Here is a 16,761-nt window from a genome sequence, read left to right on the forward strand (position 1 = left end):
TATGGACACAAGATGAATCCACACGGCCAGTTCGTAGATCAGATGAATGGCGATAATGGTGGTAATGTTGGTAGTGGAAGTGGTAGTTCTGGTGGAATAATGGTAAACCCACAACAAAATGGACAAGGTATTGGTAGTGCTATTACTGGTACTGGAGGAGGTGGTGGAGGTGGTGGTGGTGGTAGTAGTATTGGAAGTGGTGGAACATTTAACCAAGGCTCTCTGGTTCAAAATCCTGTAAATTCTGGAATCTACCAGAATACTATGAATATGAAAGGTGACAGTGGTAGTAATAGTGAACAGTCTCAAGGCAAAAATAATGGTAAAGAAAACCAGAGTCATAATAGCAATGGTAATGGAAAAGCTGAAGACACATCAAAATCATCATCGTCATCGCACTCAGTAGCAGATTTTCAAAATGGATTTGATTTCAGCTCTTTACTTAAACCCAACCAAAACATTTTGATGAGCGGTCAGTTCGGTTTTTCGAACAGCGTGAATAACAAGGATAATGGTAATGGTGCGGGTAATAGCGGTAATTCAGCTTTATCTGGGGGTGTCGGTTCAAACCTAAGTCCTTTTTCATCAGGATCGAAGCAGCAAAGCTCAAACTCCCATGGCCAGTTATCTATGATGAATGGGTTCGGTAGCAAGGGAAATAACTGGAATTCGAGTGGATTTCCTGTTCCGGTATTACAGGGAGAACTTCCGCCACCAGATTTGCATAACAATGTCGATGATAATAAATTTGCAAGCGACGCCCCTTTATCGTCTGTGACGTCACCTACATCATTAATGTCAACAAAGAAAGCGACGAACCCTCCAAATGGCGTTGTTCCGCCGAATTCTGAGGATCAATCTTTTAATCTCAATGGATGTGCCCCTTTTCCGTCCAATTGCAAGATGGACTGTTTGCGAATTGGTCTCGGTGGATGCATAGAGTGTACATGTCAAGGTACAACGTATATAAAACAGTTTAGCTAAAATCATGTTATATATTTTTGTTTTTGACGTGTGACCTGCCTCAAAAAGGCAATAATAAATAGAGGTGCCTAAATGGGTCAATAAAATGGAGATAAAGATAAAGGGAGTAAATCTGACTCATGAATGAACATTGTGTTGTTCATTCATGAGTCAGATTTATTCCCTTTATCTTTATCTCAAAAAGGCATTGTAGCTGTGTTGATTTTGCTACTGAAAAATGAAATTCCTAGTCCAAAATCTATGAGGCATGAGTAGAATGTTTAATAATAAATATATTAAGGGAAGTTAACCTAGTTTCTTTAAGCCACAATAAACTAAAATGTCCAAGTTCTGGTCAATTTAATTTTAAAATAACTTCATGGCATCTGGTCTACCTCGACTTTACACCGTTTTGAGATGATAGGTCACTACTAATTGGTTGTTTTGCTTGTCTTCTTGTTTTCTTTGTCTGTTTTTTGTTTGTTTTGTTGATAATTGTTTTGTTTTTTTATTGTTTTGGCCGGCTTGTTTATTTGTAGTAAGCCACTATCTCACCCCTGTATCGATCTGTCATGATGTCGGAAAAAAATCAATTCAAGAATATTGAGATTTGAATCTAACTGATCACAAGTCGGGCATTCGGGTGTCTTGAAGTTTGAGAAACCAAACCCACTCGCCTCAACAAGGGCGGGAATTGTGGGACAAATTTCATAACATATCAGATTTTAAACAACAGGTTTACCTCGACATAATGCAATTTTCCAGTTGCTTTCTATCTTTGTTTTGGAATGGGATTACGTGTATTTGGTTTTGTCCTGGCCCTGACTGGGATCCTTAACTGAAGGGCACCTGTCAAATGTATAGTATTAGTTTTTGGGAGATGGTTTTTTTCCTCGTAAAACAGTAAATCATCTCTCTGTTGTGCAGTGTTACAGTTTTTGATTTGGATATTAGATCTATATTGTGTAAACATTTGAATGTATTCCTCTCAGTTGAATCCCGTAGTAGCCTTTTTGATTAGACATTTAGATGATCTCAAACTAAGTATACTGATAGTATGCTCTTTGAATCTAATTCTGTTCCCAATTTGAACAAGCCCCTATATCTTATTCTTTATTAGGTCATTTTAATTGGAAATCTAGAATAACAATTGTTTTGGGTTTTTTTGTGGGGTTTTTTTTTAGACTAGCCCATTTTTTCCTTTTTACTCGCGCTGATATGGCCTAAAAGTGTCGCAATCTTATGTAAAACAGACAAATGTTATGGCAAAACGCAAGAAGAAAAAAAATCTGATGTAAGTGTGTGACTTTAACCCCCATTCTTTATATTTCCGACATGATTTAATACCAGCAGAAAAACAAAGCCATTCTTCTCAAGAATCTGTCTCAAATAACAATAAACAGCAACAGCAGCAGCAGCAGCAGCAGAAGCTGTTTCAATCAGTAAGCGCCGGAGCAGGGCCCGCTGCCAACAATAATGGATGTCCATATCTTCCCAACAACTGTCCGATAACCAGGCTGTCCATGGATCCCAACGGATGCATCATTTGCAATGCAGGTAATTCCTTCAGAACACGGAAAATCTTCTACTAAATACAGTACATGCTTTGGTTAAACCGCCCAGTCTTACCCAAAAGTTGTGTTCTGAATGTCGTAAAATTCATGTACTCCTTATTCTTCCTATTTGTTACTTATACTAATACATCGCTTACCAAATAAATCGTACGCAGGTAAAATTGTGCGATTATCTAAAAAATGAAAATAGTATCACTTAATTTTACGACAGTCAAGCACATTAGTCTAGCACGGTTGGGTGAGTTAAGCAAACAATTCTATCGTTATCGAAATGTCATTGTCATGGGTTGCTTTAATTATTGTCACTTAAAGGGGGTGATATTTTCCTTAAAATCACTAATTCACAGTGCCTGGTTGATCATCGTCGCTGTCGTACAGCAGACTGTCTGTCGTCTTTAAAATATCAATGGCGTTAATTTGAATAGATAGTAATATTATGTATATCACGCGGATGAATAGGGTAGATAAAGCAGTTATCATTCTGTAATCATACATACTAAGGACGATCTACTTTAGTTTTCCTGTGCCCTAGTTATTGGTTACATTACAATACGTGCTCAAGATGACCTACATAATAAAAAGTGTTCAAAGATTTCGAAATTCCAGCATCCCAACGGGTCGTTTTGTTCAGTTTGACCCAAAGTAAACAACGCAGTTTTTCATTTATAATAAATGTTTTAAAATATAATTCCCTTTATTCATCCCAAGGGGAAATTTGTTTTTAGGGTCCATTCCAAGGGAAGACTGGAGTAACCCAGGCGTCAACCGCAGTGCAGCGCCGCAATTTGAGCTAGGGCGTGGTGACTTGCTCAAGGCCACACAGCGCGGCGGCGGGTTATCGAACTAGGTACCTTTCAGGTACGAAGCAAAGACCGTAGCGCTGAGCCACGCTGGCCCCCTATCATGAAATATCCAATTGTTAGACACCAATAAATCATGTGACTGAATACATGGTTGGGGGGAAAACCTCAAAATAGATTTCTCCCATTGAATAGGTTTCATTTGCGACTATGTGGTCTAGGGCATGACACTCGCTTTCGGATAGGAAGGTCCTGGATTCGAGGCTCACTCGGCGCATAGTTGAGTCCTTGGAAAAGACTCTTTACTCATATTCTCTCACCGTACTCGGGTGTAAAATGAGTACCTGGCCGCCAACAGCGTTGTCTCTGTCGGAAAAATTGTTATATCGTCTCGTTCTACATGTTACGTTTTTCTGTTAGTCAGGGACCCTTTGTAAAGCGCTTTGAGCACATTTAGTGGATATTGCGCTATATAAAAGCTCTAGTTTTAGTTGTTGTTTTTTTTTCTCGTAGCCTTTGTCAATTTATAGCCTGCCTAACACTTCCATAAAAGCCATTTGACAAAACAAGGAGCCGATCTCCGAGAGAAAGAGAAAAGTGAGTTGTTAGTAAGTAGTGCTTGAGAAAGTAAATGACTCAGTACTCAGTGGGTTTAACTATAAACTACAACTCATTACCCATTACCCATTTTTTTAGCTTTTTTTATTGAGCTTTTATATAGCGCAAGATCCACTAAGCGTGCTCAAAGCGCTTTACAAGAGGTCCCTGGCCAACAGCGACACATAATACTTAGGACAAGACATGACGCCTGTTACTGTTAGGCGATATTACAATTTTATGGGACAGAGTCAACGCTGTTAACGGCCAGGTACTCATTTTACACCTGAGTACGGTGAGAGAATGTGAGTAAAGAGCCTTCTCCAAGGACTCAACTATGCGCCGAGCGAGGCTCGAACCCAGGATCTTCCGATCCGAAAGCGAGTATCGTACCACAAGACCACATAGCCCCACAGATCACAAGCCGCACATTTTGTTGGTCGTCGCCTTCGCCTTCTTTGAGTTAACGGAGACTCCCATTTTTCGCTTCACTCATCGTGTTTTGTTGATAAAAGGGAACCCCAAAACGTCCACAGTATCTGTCTTCGTCTAATAAATTGAAGCTTACAATTCAATAATTCTAAAAATGGTACAAACGAAAGAGTGAAAATGGAGAGGCTTCTATACGAAGCCTCTCCATAATTTTCACTCTTTCGTTAGTATTTTCACGATCACAGGCTTCAGGCAGCCCCTACAGTTTTCTTAAAAATGGTACACCAGATAACATTTTACGCGTGATTTCACAGAGACAAGGGGAAGACTTACAGACACCCCAACACACAGAAGTTCAAGCACGCGAACTCCAACGAGGTTTAACAGCAACCTTGGGGTTTCCGGCGATCGCCACAACTCTCCGTCCAATGGTAAAGAAGGGGAAGCGGAGAAGACGCAAGGTGCGCCAAATACGTTAAGCGTTAGCACTGGCTTGGCGAACACCAACAAAAATACAATAGACGCTAACAGCAACAACAACAACAACAACCATAATAATAATAATGGGTGTGGAGGTTTCCCGAGTAACTGCCCGATGTCCTGTCTCAAAATTGGCCGGATGGGTTGTGTGGAGTGCTGCTGTTCAGGTAAAAGCCGGATTTGAAGTAGTTTATCAATAATTTATGATACAACGCCTTTATCTGCTATTGCATCGATACCATAGATATCGCCAGGCAGCCTATAAAGCCGGATATTTCATGGGCGGATCAGCTTGTTATTGTGTCGAACCGGAAGTAACATATTACAATAAATAAATGAGGCTCTTTGCTACATATTCGCCCCTATTTCGATTCGAAATGAATCGATATATTTGGCAAATATTTCGTAAAGATTTGTTAATAGATATATATTCCACCAACATTGTAATAATAATAATAATAACAATAATAATAATAATAATAATAATAATAATAATAATAATAATAATAATAATAATAATAAAGTTCATTTGTATAGCGCCCAATCCCGTTGACAAATCATCTCCAGGCGCACAAAATTGTAAAACATCATGAAAAACATTTTTGTACACACATTTTTGTACTTATCAGTTTCTTTTTACATGCAATAATCGACCCACGAATTGCAGCGGGTTTAGTTTCCATCAATGTTTGAGGTTGGTTTTGCGATATGGATAAAGGGTAGATATCGTTATCGTTGCTTTTATCATTGTAAGTGTAAGGGTGACAATTTTTTATGATGTTCTGTCTTGTATTTGTCTCTATATAAATTGCATTTTTACCGTTTGTAATACAAAATAAATGTTTTATACATATAATCGCGTTAAATAACCATAAAAACCTGTCAATTCTAGCCACAACAACACTCAAATGAGGCTATTTTAAACTAATTCATCATTTTAAGGGAAAATAATCTAGTGAAACACAAAAGTTTTAAGTCAGCCATCAACATCAAGATAACTACTTTTATCATAGCATCTTCTGCAATGACAAAAATTGCGAAACTCTCCGAGTGAGTGTTTTTATAGAGAACAAAGAGGTAATTGAGTTTAACACCGGTGACATATATCTATCCAGTATTCTGGAGACCTAGGATTGCTCTGTGCATGACAATTTTGACAATATTTTACAAAGGGAAAGCGCGGTCTTGCCCGTTTGTCATTGTAATTGGAAAAAATGAGCTTTTATATAGCGCAATATCTACTGAATGTGCTCAAAGCGCTTTACAAGGGGTCCCTGCAACATTTAACATGTAGGATGGGACAGGCCGCCTGTTAGGCGAGATTACAATTTTTCGGACAAAGACAACGCTGTTAACGGCCAGGTACTCATTTTACACTTGAGTACGATGAGAGAATGTGAGTAAAGAGTTTTTTCCAAGGACTCAACTATGCGCCGAGCGAGGCTCGAACCCAGGACCTTCCGATCCGAAAGCGAGTGTCATACCACAAGACCACATAGCCGCACTGTTGTGGTCCGATGTAGAGACAAATCTGATGAAGAATAGAAATCAAAGATAAAATTATCAGACAGTTCAAATTTCAGACAATTATATAGTTAGAAAATATATTAATAAACATAATATACGGAGATATGTAAAGGTGGGAATTAGTTTTTTTTTAAATTGGGGAAAACGCCTACACATTATCACCGCGTCAATCATCTTGCATTAACGTGTAATAAAAAGTATGTGGAATAAGAAACCCATGTGATAAAAAATAAAGTCCTAATCCTTCAGTAGTTTGCTTGACTCCAGCGTTCACACACTCCTTTGATTGAGAGCAAACATTCATGGGCATACAACATGCCAACTTTTGCAACACCCCCTTCCCCCCCCCCCCCCCCTTGTATTAATTAAATAAAACCATGTTTTGACTAAAAATCCAATGTTCAGCATGTAGCCTAGTTCACCGCGAAATAATACTGCTTGGATGTGAATTGTCACGATTTGCCACTCACTAAACTCCCGTCCTTCTTGAATGGTCTAATTTGCTTTTGATCATGTTCTGATTGTTGTTGAAAATTTGTCTGAACCTGTCCTTGATAAAGATATATTTTGGTAATTATTAAGCTTTTTAAAAAAAAAATTATAAAGTTCAGAATCTAGAACTCCTAAGAATTATATCGTTTGTATTTCACTACAATTTGGTAGAAAATATATTTCTTCTTTTTTTTTTTAACTTCGTTATATTTCTCTATCTACTTTAACTTTTTTTTAAAATATCACAACACACCTAGATAACAGCAATCAACAAAATGTGGTAATCATTTTAAAAAAAATTATATAGCTTTGAGAGCTTGTTCCTTTTAGAATATTTTTATCTATAGAATGTTCACTAATTCTTAAATTGCTTTTATTCTCTAATATTTTGACAGAGGAAAAAGGTTCTTCTTCGTGTGTTCCTTTTGACTCTTCTTCGTCTTCGTCTGCTTCGGCGGTGAATGGAAACAACAATGGCTGCCCTCCATTTCCGGTCACATGCCCACCGTCATGCGTGAACATGAATGACCTTGGATGTCCAGTGTGCCAAGGAGGTAGGAAATAATCGTAAATTTTAAGGAATCTGTGATTTGTTAATTGAAGTGCACGCAATTTTTGGGACTCTGCGCTAAAGGATGTAAAAACGATAATTGAACAGAACAGAAAATGGTGTTGTCAAGTGAAAAAGCCGGCAGAAAGGGTGGATATGGATATTTGATTGTTGTTTTGCGTAAATTAAATCACAGAATCTTTCTATTTGTTTGTTTTTGTTTTTGTTTTGTTATGTTTTTGTATGTTTGTACGATTTGTTTTTAAATTTTGATGGAAGTTTTGTTTGGTGTGCGTTTTTGGGTTGTTTTTTTTGTTGTTTTTTTTTTTTTTGATTGCTGGGTGTTGTTTTTTTTTTTAATTTCTGTGAATTTTGTTTTGTTTTGTTTTGTTTTGTTTTTGGTATATATTCGTTTTTGTTCAATATTCTGATCATAATCAGTTGCTCGAAGGTTAAGTAGATTGGATCGATTGCCAAATCATTTTTAAACATCAAATTATGATATCATCTTTATCATACAGGAGATGATTGTAGTGTCGGGTTCAAATCCCAGAATATTGCAGTGATGGGCAATACCCTCAACCTTGCAGGATGCGAACCGTACTCTCCAAGTTGTCCTTCTCAATGCGCAACTCTTACTGACATGGGCTGTCCAATTTGTCAGGAGAACTGTACGGCTGAAATTGTTGGTAAAACAAAAAGTTTATTTCGCTACTTTTTTTTTAATTTAGAAGATTTTGTTTTTAAGTCCTTTCTTTACGATAGTTGGAATTCCCTTAAGGTTAAAAGAACGTTTGCCCTCCCCAGACCGGTGACTTCCTATTTTATTATTTGTCCTTGACAAGCATTTTTGTGTCTTTGCTCAGGAGTGTAAGCACTTGGATTTAGCCGAGCCCTGACTGGGATCTTTTGCGGAGAGGGAAACAGTCAGATTTTTTTTTTGGAGAGATTATAATAGATTTATATTTTAAACCATCTCCCAATTATATATTTTTATATTTTTGTTTCTTTATTTGGAAAAGACTAAAATTTCTTATTTTGCATCATTTTGACTTGAGTAACATTCGTCATCTCGTTCATCCCATAATGTTTAGAGGCGGCGAGTCACTTGGTGTCAACGTGGCTCAGCGGTACGGTCTTTGCTTCGTACCCGAAAGGTACCGAGTTCGATCCCCCACCGCTGCGCTGTGTGGTGGCCTCGCCTCGCCCTGGATCAATTTGCGGTGCTGTTGCACTGCGGTTGACGCCTAGGTTATTCCAGTCTTCCCTTGGAATAGAAGCGAGAGACAAATTTCCCCTATGGGATGAATGAAGGGATTTAAAAAAAAAAAAATTTTTAATATCAGCTGAAATATTCATCTGATAGTCAAGATAATTCCTTATTCTCTCTTTTTTCTTTTTTCTTTATTTGTGTATATGTCTCTGTGTGTGTGTGTGTGTGTGTGTGTGTGTGTGTGTGTGTGTGTGTTTGATTGTTTCTTTCTTATGTAGGTGGCCAAGTCAATCAGTTTCAAGGAGCATTTGTGCCAAATTTCAATGCCAACAACAACAACAACAACAACAACAACAACAACAACAACAACGAAATGACTGATGCAATAAGCAACAATATCAACAACAACAACAATATCAACAGCAATAAGAACAATAACAATAATAACGATGACAATAACATTAATGGATGTGAAGCTTTCTCCCCATCGTGTCCGATGGAGTGCACTAGAATATCAGCCATGGGATGCCCCGTGTGTTCTTGTTCGGGTAAGTCACATCGACATTTCATTATTAAACGGGGGACCCGATGGCGAGAGCGATCCCGGATGAAGTCGAGATATATTTCATTTTTTTCTGACCGCCCCCCCCCCCCCCCCCCCCCCCCCCCTGTCCACGCAGCAATGATTGGATACCTGGATCTATTCGATCTGACGGAAAATACTTTGAAGTTTTTAAAATGTAATAATTAATTAACAATAGGTACAGTAGGTACTTTTTGTAGGTCTGATAACGCAATTTTTTATGGGCTCATAGTTGAAATGGGAAAACTCTTAAACCTACGTAAAAGATTATCGTTGATTACAAGAATGTTAGATAATGCCAAGAATTATGTCCGGTTAACAGACCTGCTAATATGGGGACCTAGGTCAATGTTTGCGGCTATGTGGTCAAGTTGTATGACACTCGCTTTCGGATCGGAAGGTCCTGGGTTCGAGCCTCGCTCGACGCATAGTTAGTCCTTGGAGAAGGCTCTTTACTCATATTCTCTCACCGTACTCAGGTATAAAAAGAGTACCTCGCCATAAACAGCGTTGTCTCTGTCCGAAAAAAAATTGTAATGTCGCTTAAAAGGCGTCATGTCCCGTCCTACATGTTAAATGTTGCTGTTGGCCAGGGACCCTTTGTAAATGCTTTGAGCACGTTTAGTGGATATCGCGCTATATAAAAGCCCAAGTAATGGAACCACTCTCAAACCTATGTAAAAGAGTATAGTTGATTACAAGAATGTTAAATAATGCCCAGAATTATGTCCGGCTATAAGACCTGCTAATATGGGGAACTAGGTCAATGTTTGCGGCTATGTGGTCAAGTGGTATGACACTCGCTTTCGGATCCTGGGGTTGAGCCTCGCTCGGTGCATAGTTGAGTCCTTGGAGAAGGCTCTTTACTCACATCCTCTCACAGTACTCAGGTATAAAAAGAGTACCTCGCCATAAACAGCGTTGTCTATGTCCGAAAAAAAAATTGTAATGTCGCTTAAAAGGCGTCATGTCCCGTCCTACATGTTAAATTTTGCTGTTTGCCAGGGATCCCTTGTAAATGCTTTGAGCACGTTTAGTGGATATCGCGCTATATAAAAGCTCAAGTAATGGAACCACTCTCAAACCTATGTAAAAGAATATCGTTGATTACAAGAATGTTAAACAATGCCCAGAATTGGATTCAGTAGTCGGATGTCACGCCGCCCGGAAACGGCGGCCATCTTGGTTCTAAATAAAGAAAAACATTACTTGTTATTCTTCTTGCTGGCTAGAACTTTTCATATGCATTGTGATCAGAATGTGTAAAAGTCAAAACATGATCAAATTTATGGGGGTTTTTTCCTCTCGATACGCTTTTATGCTCGCCGGGGAAATATTTCATACGGGCGTCCGCCATTGTTCCGATAGTTTAGAGCCAGTGTTACTAAGTTACCATGCGTCATTAGGAAGGAAGTGACGTTACGACTGTTGAAGAGTATTATGTCCGGTTATAAGACCTGCTAATATGGGGACCTAGGTCAATGTTTAAATAATATAATACCTTCAGTTAAAAAAAAACTCCAAAAAATTAAAAGTTTAAATCCCCATTACTCTATATGATATGGCCAAGATTTATAATAATATTTTCAACGAGAATTACATGGACTTGGCATTACAAAATTCAGCTTATATAAATAGTTGTACTTTTCATAATCAAGTATAACATGCAGTTGGTACAGAGAGGGTTAACGGACAGTTATTGTTTTGATGGATAAATAACGTGCACTATCTTCATGATTTTAAACTCTTTGCGCTTAAGATCAAATTTTGAAAAATAAAAAACAGACATCAAAAAATATATACTTAAATCAAAATGGAAAAAATACCAAAGTCCGAAGCATAGATTCATCGTGTTGGTTTGTAATGCAAGACATGGATATTTATAATAACAAGACAATCGCAGTATACATGTATGAACAGCGTCCCTTTTTTTTTCTTTTTATTAAAAGTCAATTTGCTTTTAAATTTATAAATAATGAATCAACAACAAATATAAAAAAATATATCTACGTCGAAATGAAAATGTTCAACAAGATACAGGGTTTTGTTTTATTTGTAGGTTTATTTTGTTTGTTTGTTTTTGTTTTGTTTTTTTGTTTGTTTTTTTTTGTGTTGTTTTGTGTTGTTTTTTGTTGTTTTTTTTTTTTATTTTATTTTTTTTTTTTTTGAGTTTCTTTTTTTTTTTTTTTTTGTTTTTGGTTAAACCGTATTCGATTGTGCAAGTGCAAGGGAGAGAAATCAGTAATAATAGACAGTGGTACTAGTAATGGAAGAATAGCGTCCCTTAGTTTCCTGATCGTAGTCATTTCGCAGGTCCCGTCACTTTTATTTTTTTTACTGTACAGATTTTTACACGAACATTCAGTTAATCGTTACTTTTATAGATAACATGCACTTGGCTAAGAAGCTCATACATTGCCATCTGGAAGTATAACGGACCAACATACAAAACTATGAGTAACCTTGAACGTTTATAGTCTGGTTAATACAGTTTAGTGGGAATTACTCATAAACGCGGATGGCAAAAAGCAAAAACAAAGACCTTCATACTATCTATAACTTTTTAATGAATTTGATACACCTTGTAACATGTAGAATGATAGCTATGGGGCGGGGGGGGGGGCGCTAGAATTTTTTTTTTAATTTGTGACCCATCGTCTCAAGGCGGCGTTTTGTCTGAAAATTGAATTTATAATCAAACGTATTAAACTTGAATTAAGTTTATTTGTTATAGATAGAATGAAGTTGACGTCACTCGGGTCTTTGTTATTGTTTTTAGCCATCCACGTCTATGAGTAATTAATTCTCACTTAACTGAATTATCCAGACTATAAAAGTTCATGGTTACACAGTTTTGTGTTGGTCCGTTATACTTCCGGATGGCAATGATGTGAGCTTCTTAGCCAAGCGCATACTATCTATTTTGTGAAGAAATTAATAGGTAAATTATTTAAGAGTGGAATAACAAAAATTCCATACTTTTCATTAATTTTAATTTTCAAGTTACTTTCTGGCGACTCATACCGTGGCCTTCGTAAAGTTATGGCCTGACACTAACCAAAAAATGACGTCAAAATACCAGTCTTTTGCCACAAAAGAAAACAAATCGTGAGTTGTATTCAATAGTTCAACCAATGAAATAGCTTGTTTCCTTGAACAGTACTAACAACAACTCACTAGGCGGTGCAAAAACCAAATAATGACGTCAAACTGCCAGTCTTTTTGGGTTTCAGTGTCAGGCTATAATATAACGATGGCTACTCTCATACAGTCCGAATATTACCAGACCGAGTCTGAAGCTTACATATTTCTTTTGTCTAATCTGTCCAATGACCTACTTACTGATAGTTGGTTCAACTGAAGTCGCCACTGCTGCTCCTGTTACCCACACTACAACAAACATAGGGATTGGTCTGTGTGAGAGGATGACCCCATGTGACCCGAAATGCCGGTACCGTGACCCAAAGAGACCCGGATGTATATCCTGTTCTTGTCCTCGATCGACTGGTGAAACAACAATGACAACTAGAGTCAATGACGTCATAACAACAACGACCTATCCCATAGTTCCAACATCTGAGGAGATTTTGACCGTGACAGGTGAATTTGTAATAATGACGTTGACGATGTTGTTGTTGTTGTTGTTGTTGGTGGTGGTGGTGGTGGTGGTGGTGGTGGTGATGATGATGATGATGATGATGATGATGATGATGATGATGATGATGATGATGGTGGTGGTGGTGGTGGTGATGATGATGATGAGGATCATGATGATGAAGGTGATGATGATAATAATAATAATAATAATAATAATAATAATAATAATAATAATAATAATAATAATAATAATAATAATAATAATAATAATAATACCTTTTTTTTCTTGCTATATTTTTGTTTTAGCCTTTTTGCACGGGGGGTTCTTGCTTTTTTTTCAATTCATCATTTTAAACATTTCACTTCTCCTGCGTTATTGCAGTGAACATAAAACATCAAAACATGCTATTCAATCGGAAAATAAAAATGATTTTCAGACGCAGTTCTCCCTTCTGTTCTCACAACAACATCATCGACTACAAGAGATGATACCATTCCTACCTCTCCCAAACCAACAACGATGTTCACAACTCAAGTCATTTCACCAAACAAGGAAGTTATCGGTATTGGTTGTCCCCCTTTTGACACCGGATGTGACCTAGATTGCGTCAGTTTGGACCACAATGATTGTTTACAATGCGCATGTCCTAGTGAGTCTATGTTCAGTAAATAAATGTTACCTTAGTGCACATATTATTATTTGTAGGTCTGATAACTGAACATAATAGGACTCAATAGTCTGATGTCACGTCCGCCCAGCAACGAGAAGCGTGGTTTTAAACAAAGAAAAATCGGTACTTTTTATTCTTCATGCTGGCTAGAACCTTTTCACATGTCTTGTGATCAGAATGTATAAAAGTCAAAACATGACCCGATTTATTTTTTCTCTCCTCTGGATACACTTTTATGCTCGTCGGAGAAGTATTTCATAAGGGCGTCCGCCATTGTTCCGATAGTTTAGAACCAGTTACTAAGTTACTATGCGTCATTACGAGGGAAATGACGTCACGACTGTTGTAGCCAATAATCGACTTGATTTAACATCGTTGTAATGGACTATATTCAAGGTAACTATACTTCGGGTTGGTTTTAGAGTATTTCCATTATGACAAAAAGCCTATAATAATTTGAGTTATCATGCCTGGAAATATGTACGCGTCGTTTTTAACCCTTAATTCAATATAAATTTGAAGGTTATAGGTCTACGTCACTCTTACTATCTCAGACTTAATTTTAGCACTCCAAAATAAAAATGTTCATAATAATTCACACAGAAATGCAATGTCGTCAAAACTTCAGAACTGGATTCATTTTTTTTCTGCATTGTTCACTGAGCTCAAAGCTGATTTTGAAAATAACATCGCACTTATGAAGTAACGAGTGAAAATATGATTTAAGGTGTCTAATCTAATTATATAAACGTTACAGCTTTTCCACCCAAGAATCAAAACAGGCTTTGGTCTGATTATTTAATGATCTATTTGTTTATTTATCTATCTCTAGCAGCCACTTCCAACCCAAAAGATGCAAGCCCACATGTGCTTCCTGGACATACCCTGTTCCCTCAATCCACACCCAAACTTCAAACTCAAAACACATTTCTGGCAACAAGTACCGCGACCAACAGTTTTATGAAGCCTCCCATTCAGGACGCGTTAAACCCTGTCCACAATTCCCTAAATCCCAGCATACCTCAAGGATCAGCAACCAACCAAAACACTCCTGATTTCTTACCTCAAACATCTCCTGCACCGAATTCCAATTTTTTCCCTGTTGATCCCAATTCATTTTTCCCTCCCTCCCAGAACGAAAACCAATTGTCTAATCTTTTCCCCAACAACATCGCTAATGGGAATATTTATGGTAGTGGGTACAATAACATGAACTCTAATTATAATAGCAACAACAACAACCACCATTATACAGATAACAATGATAACAACAAGGGAGCGCTAAGTCGACCAGATGGCAAACCTATTGATGCGACAGATTCCCCACTTTTTGCTACATTACCTAGTCTTCTACCCCAACACAATGCACAACCAACGACACAAAATAGTGACAACACGTCACCAAATACAAACGGCGCCGAGGGCACATCCCGACACCCTCTCCTCCTCGATGCATCTGGGACAGAAATTCCTTCTACAATTTCCCCATCTCCTACAACATCAATACCGTCTTCTCTCGCTGTTGACGAGGCCAAACGATCCTCCCAAAGTAATCTACCATTTTCCACGAGTCCTATACCGACTTTTTAAGGATGCCCTGTATTCGATCTTTCTTGTCCAATGGAGTGTGCGGCGTTTGGGGCTGACGGATGTCTGGTTTGCAACTGTGGTAAGTTTGTTTGTTTTTCTAATCTTCATATTTTATTTTCAGATCGGGACCCAAAAAAAAAACAAAAAAAAAACACAAAAATCAACGCCAGGTTCTTCAGCTAAACAGGTGACGTCACTCACGTTTGACAAGTAATTCAAACTTGTTTTAACATAATTTTTGACCAACCGTTTCAAATCGGAATAATGTCGGGTTGGTTGAAGAACTGAAAATTGGTTTTATGGCCAAAAAATATAAGACTTGGCGTTGACTCTACATGTTTTATCGAGGAGAATGGATACAGTATTTTGGAATGTTAAAAATCAAAATTTCGTTTTCTTGATCACTTTAACTTTAATTTGACTTTTAAGCATCTGGGGCAACCCGACATTATGCCTTTTTGAGACGGCGGGTCACATATTCGTTCATATCTTTGTCAAACATTTTTGCAATCCGCCAAAAAGTTTAATCGAAATAAGGAAAAAATATGTAAGATATCGCCTATTTTGTTTATCGGGCGACTCCTCCCCCCCCCCCCCCCAAAAAAAAAACAAAAACAAAATAAAAACAAAACAAAAAAAAACAAACAACCAAGGGTTCCCTCCCGTTTTACCATTCAATCACGTGATCACAAAAAATCGGATTGCTGTGATCGTATCTGATACAGAATGACCATTTCAATTTTGTTTAAAGTAAAGATTCTTAACTCATCGTAATTTTAACTAAATGTACTCATTCCATTTCATTTCATCAACAGTAACAACATCAGCTGCAATTACCCAGATGGACTTATACAAAAGTTCAAGCATCACCCCTATAAAACAGGACAAGTCACCATCCCCCAATCCGACAAGCATTCTAAACAAACAGCGCTCTAGTATGCCATCTACAGCACACAGCACTCCTGTACAGGAAACATCAGAACATAACTTAAATAAGTACACCGTAGATCATTTGACAAAAGCTTCTTCAAATCCACCTCAATACTACTCCACCTTTCCTCCCAAACCGGTAAATCAAGAAAGCAGTAAAAAGACAGCATCTACTGACAGTTTATCAACAAATTTGCATCAGCATTCGACAACAATATCGTTTTTAGACCCAAAAGCACAAGGAGCTATGGAGACTGGCAAAGCAGTGACAGCAACTATCTCTTATCCTACCCAATCCCATCAAGATGGAGCTGATCTCCCATCGAATCCTAAAACCTTGTTTCCAACCTGTCCTCCCATGAGATGTGTATACCCGTGTGACGCTGGCATTACATACGGGCACGGCAATTGCCCTGTTTGTCTGTGCAGGGACGTGGACTAGATAGGGTTAATGTTTAAGAATAAAGTTATAATAATAATATTGTGTAGCGTTTGTACCCATGTGACAGCAGCATTGCATTTTGACCCGGCGGTATAAGTAACTTTTGGTTAGCTCCCCAAGCTGTGCTCGTGATTAGAATGCTAAATGTCTTAAAATTGGGTTATTCCTGTGGAGAACAAAAAAAAAAAAGACTTCTTAGACAACATAATTCTACCTTACTGCCAGTTTTTTTAGTTTTTTGTTGTTGTTTTTGTTGGGGTTTTTTTTTTTTTTTTTTGGGGGGGGCGTTGGGGGGGGAGGGTGTTATATGGGAACAGAAT

The 16,761-nt window shown here is 37.8% G+C and overlaps 2 protein-coding genes across 2 annotated transcripts; both read left to right on the forward strand.

Annotated features, from left to right (window-relative positions):
- The first annotated feature begins 7,346 nt into the window (after positions 1–7,346).
- Positions 7,347–15,069, forward strand: LOC144956498 (uncharacterized). The gene is made up of 5 exons (XM_078887039.1): positions 7,347–8,104; positions 8,907–9,176; positions 12,560–12,811; positions 13,246–13,458; positions 14,312–15,069. Exons 1-5 carry the CDS (start codon positions 7,981–7,983, stop codon positions 15,067–15,069), a joined length of 1,617 nt encoding a protein of 538 aa, XP_078743165.1. The 5' UTR covers positions 7,347–7,980.
- A 10-nt stretch (positions 15,070–15,079) lies between these two features.
- LOC144956499 (uncharacterized) lies at positions 15,080–16,524 on the forward strand. The gene is made up of 2 exons (XM_078887040.1): positions 15,080–15,148; positions 15,885–16,524. The coding sequence occupies exons 1-2, from the start codon at positions 15,100–15,102 to the stop codon at positions 16,439–16,441; spliced, it is 606 nt and encodes a 201-aa protein (XP_078743166.1). The 5' UTR covers positions 15,080–15,099; the 3' UTR covers positions 16,442–16,524.
- Positions 16,525–16,761: the final 237 nt, after the last annotated feature.

Source organism: Berghia stephanieae, chromosome 11 (assembly GCF_034508935.2).
Source record: "Berghia stephanieae isolate SIO BIC M18660-M18661 chromosome 11, UCSD_Bste_1.3, whole genome shotgun sequence".
NCBI lineage: Eukaryota > Metazoa > Mollusca > Gastropoda > Nudibranchia > Aeolidiidae > Berghia > Berghia stephanieae.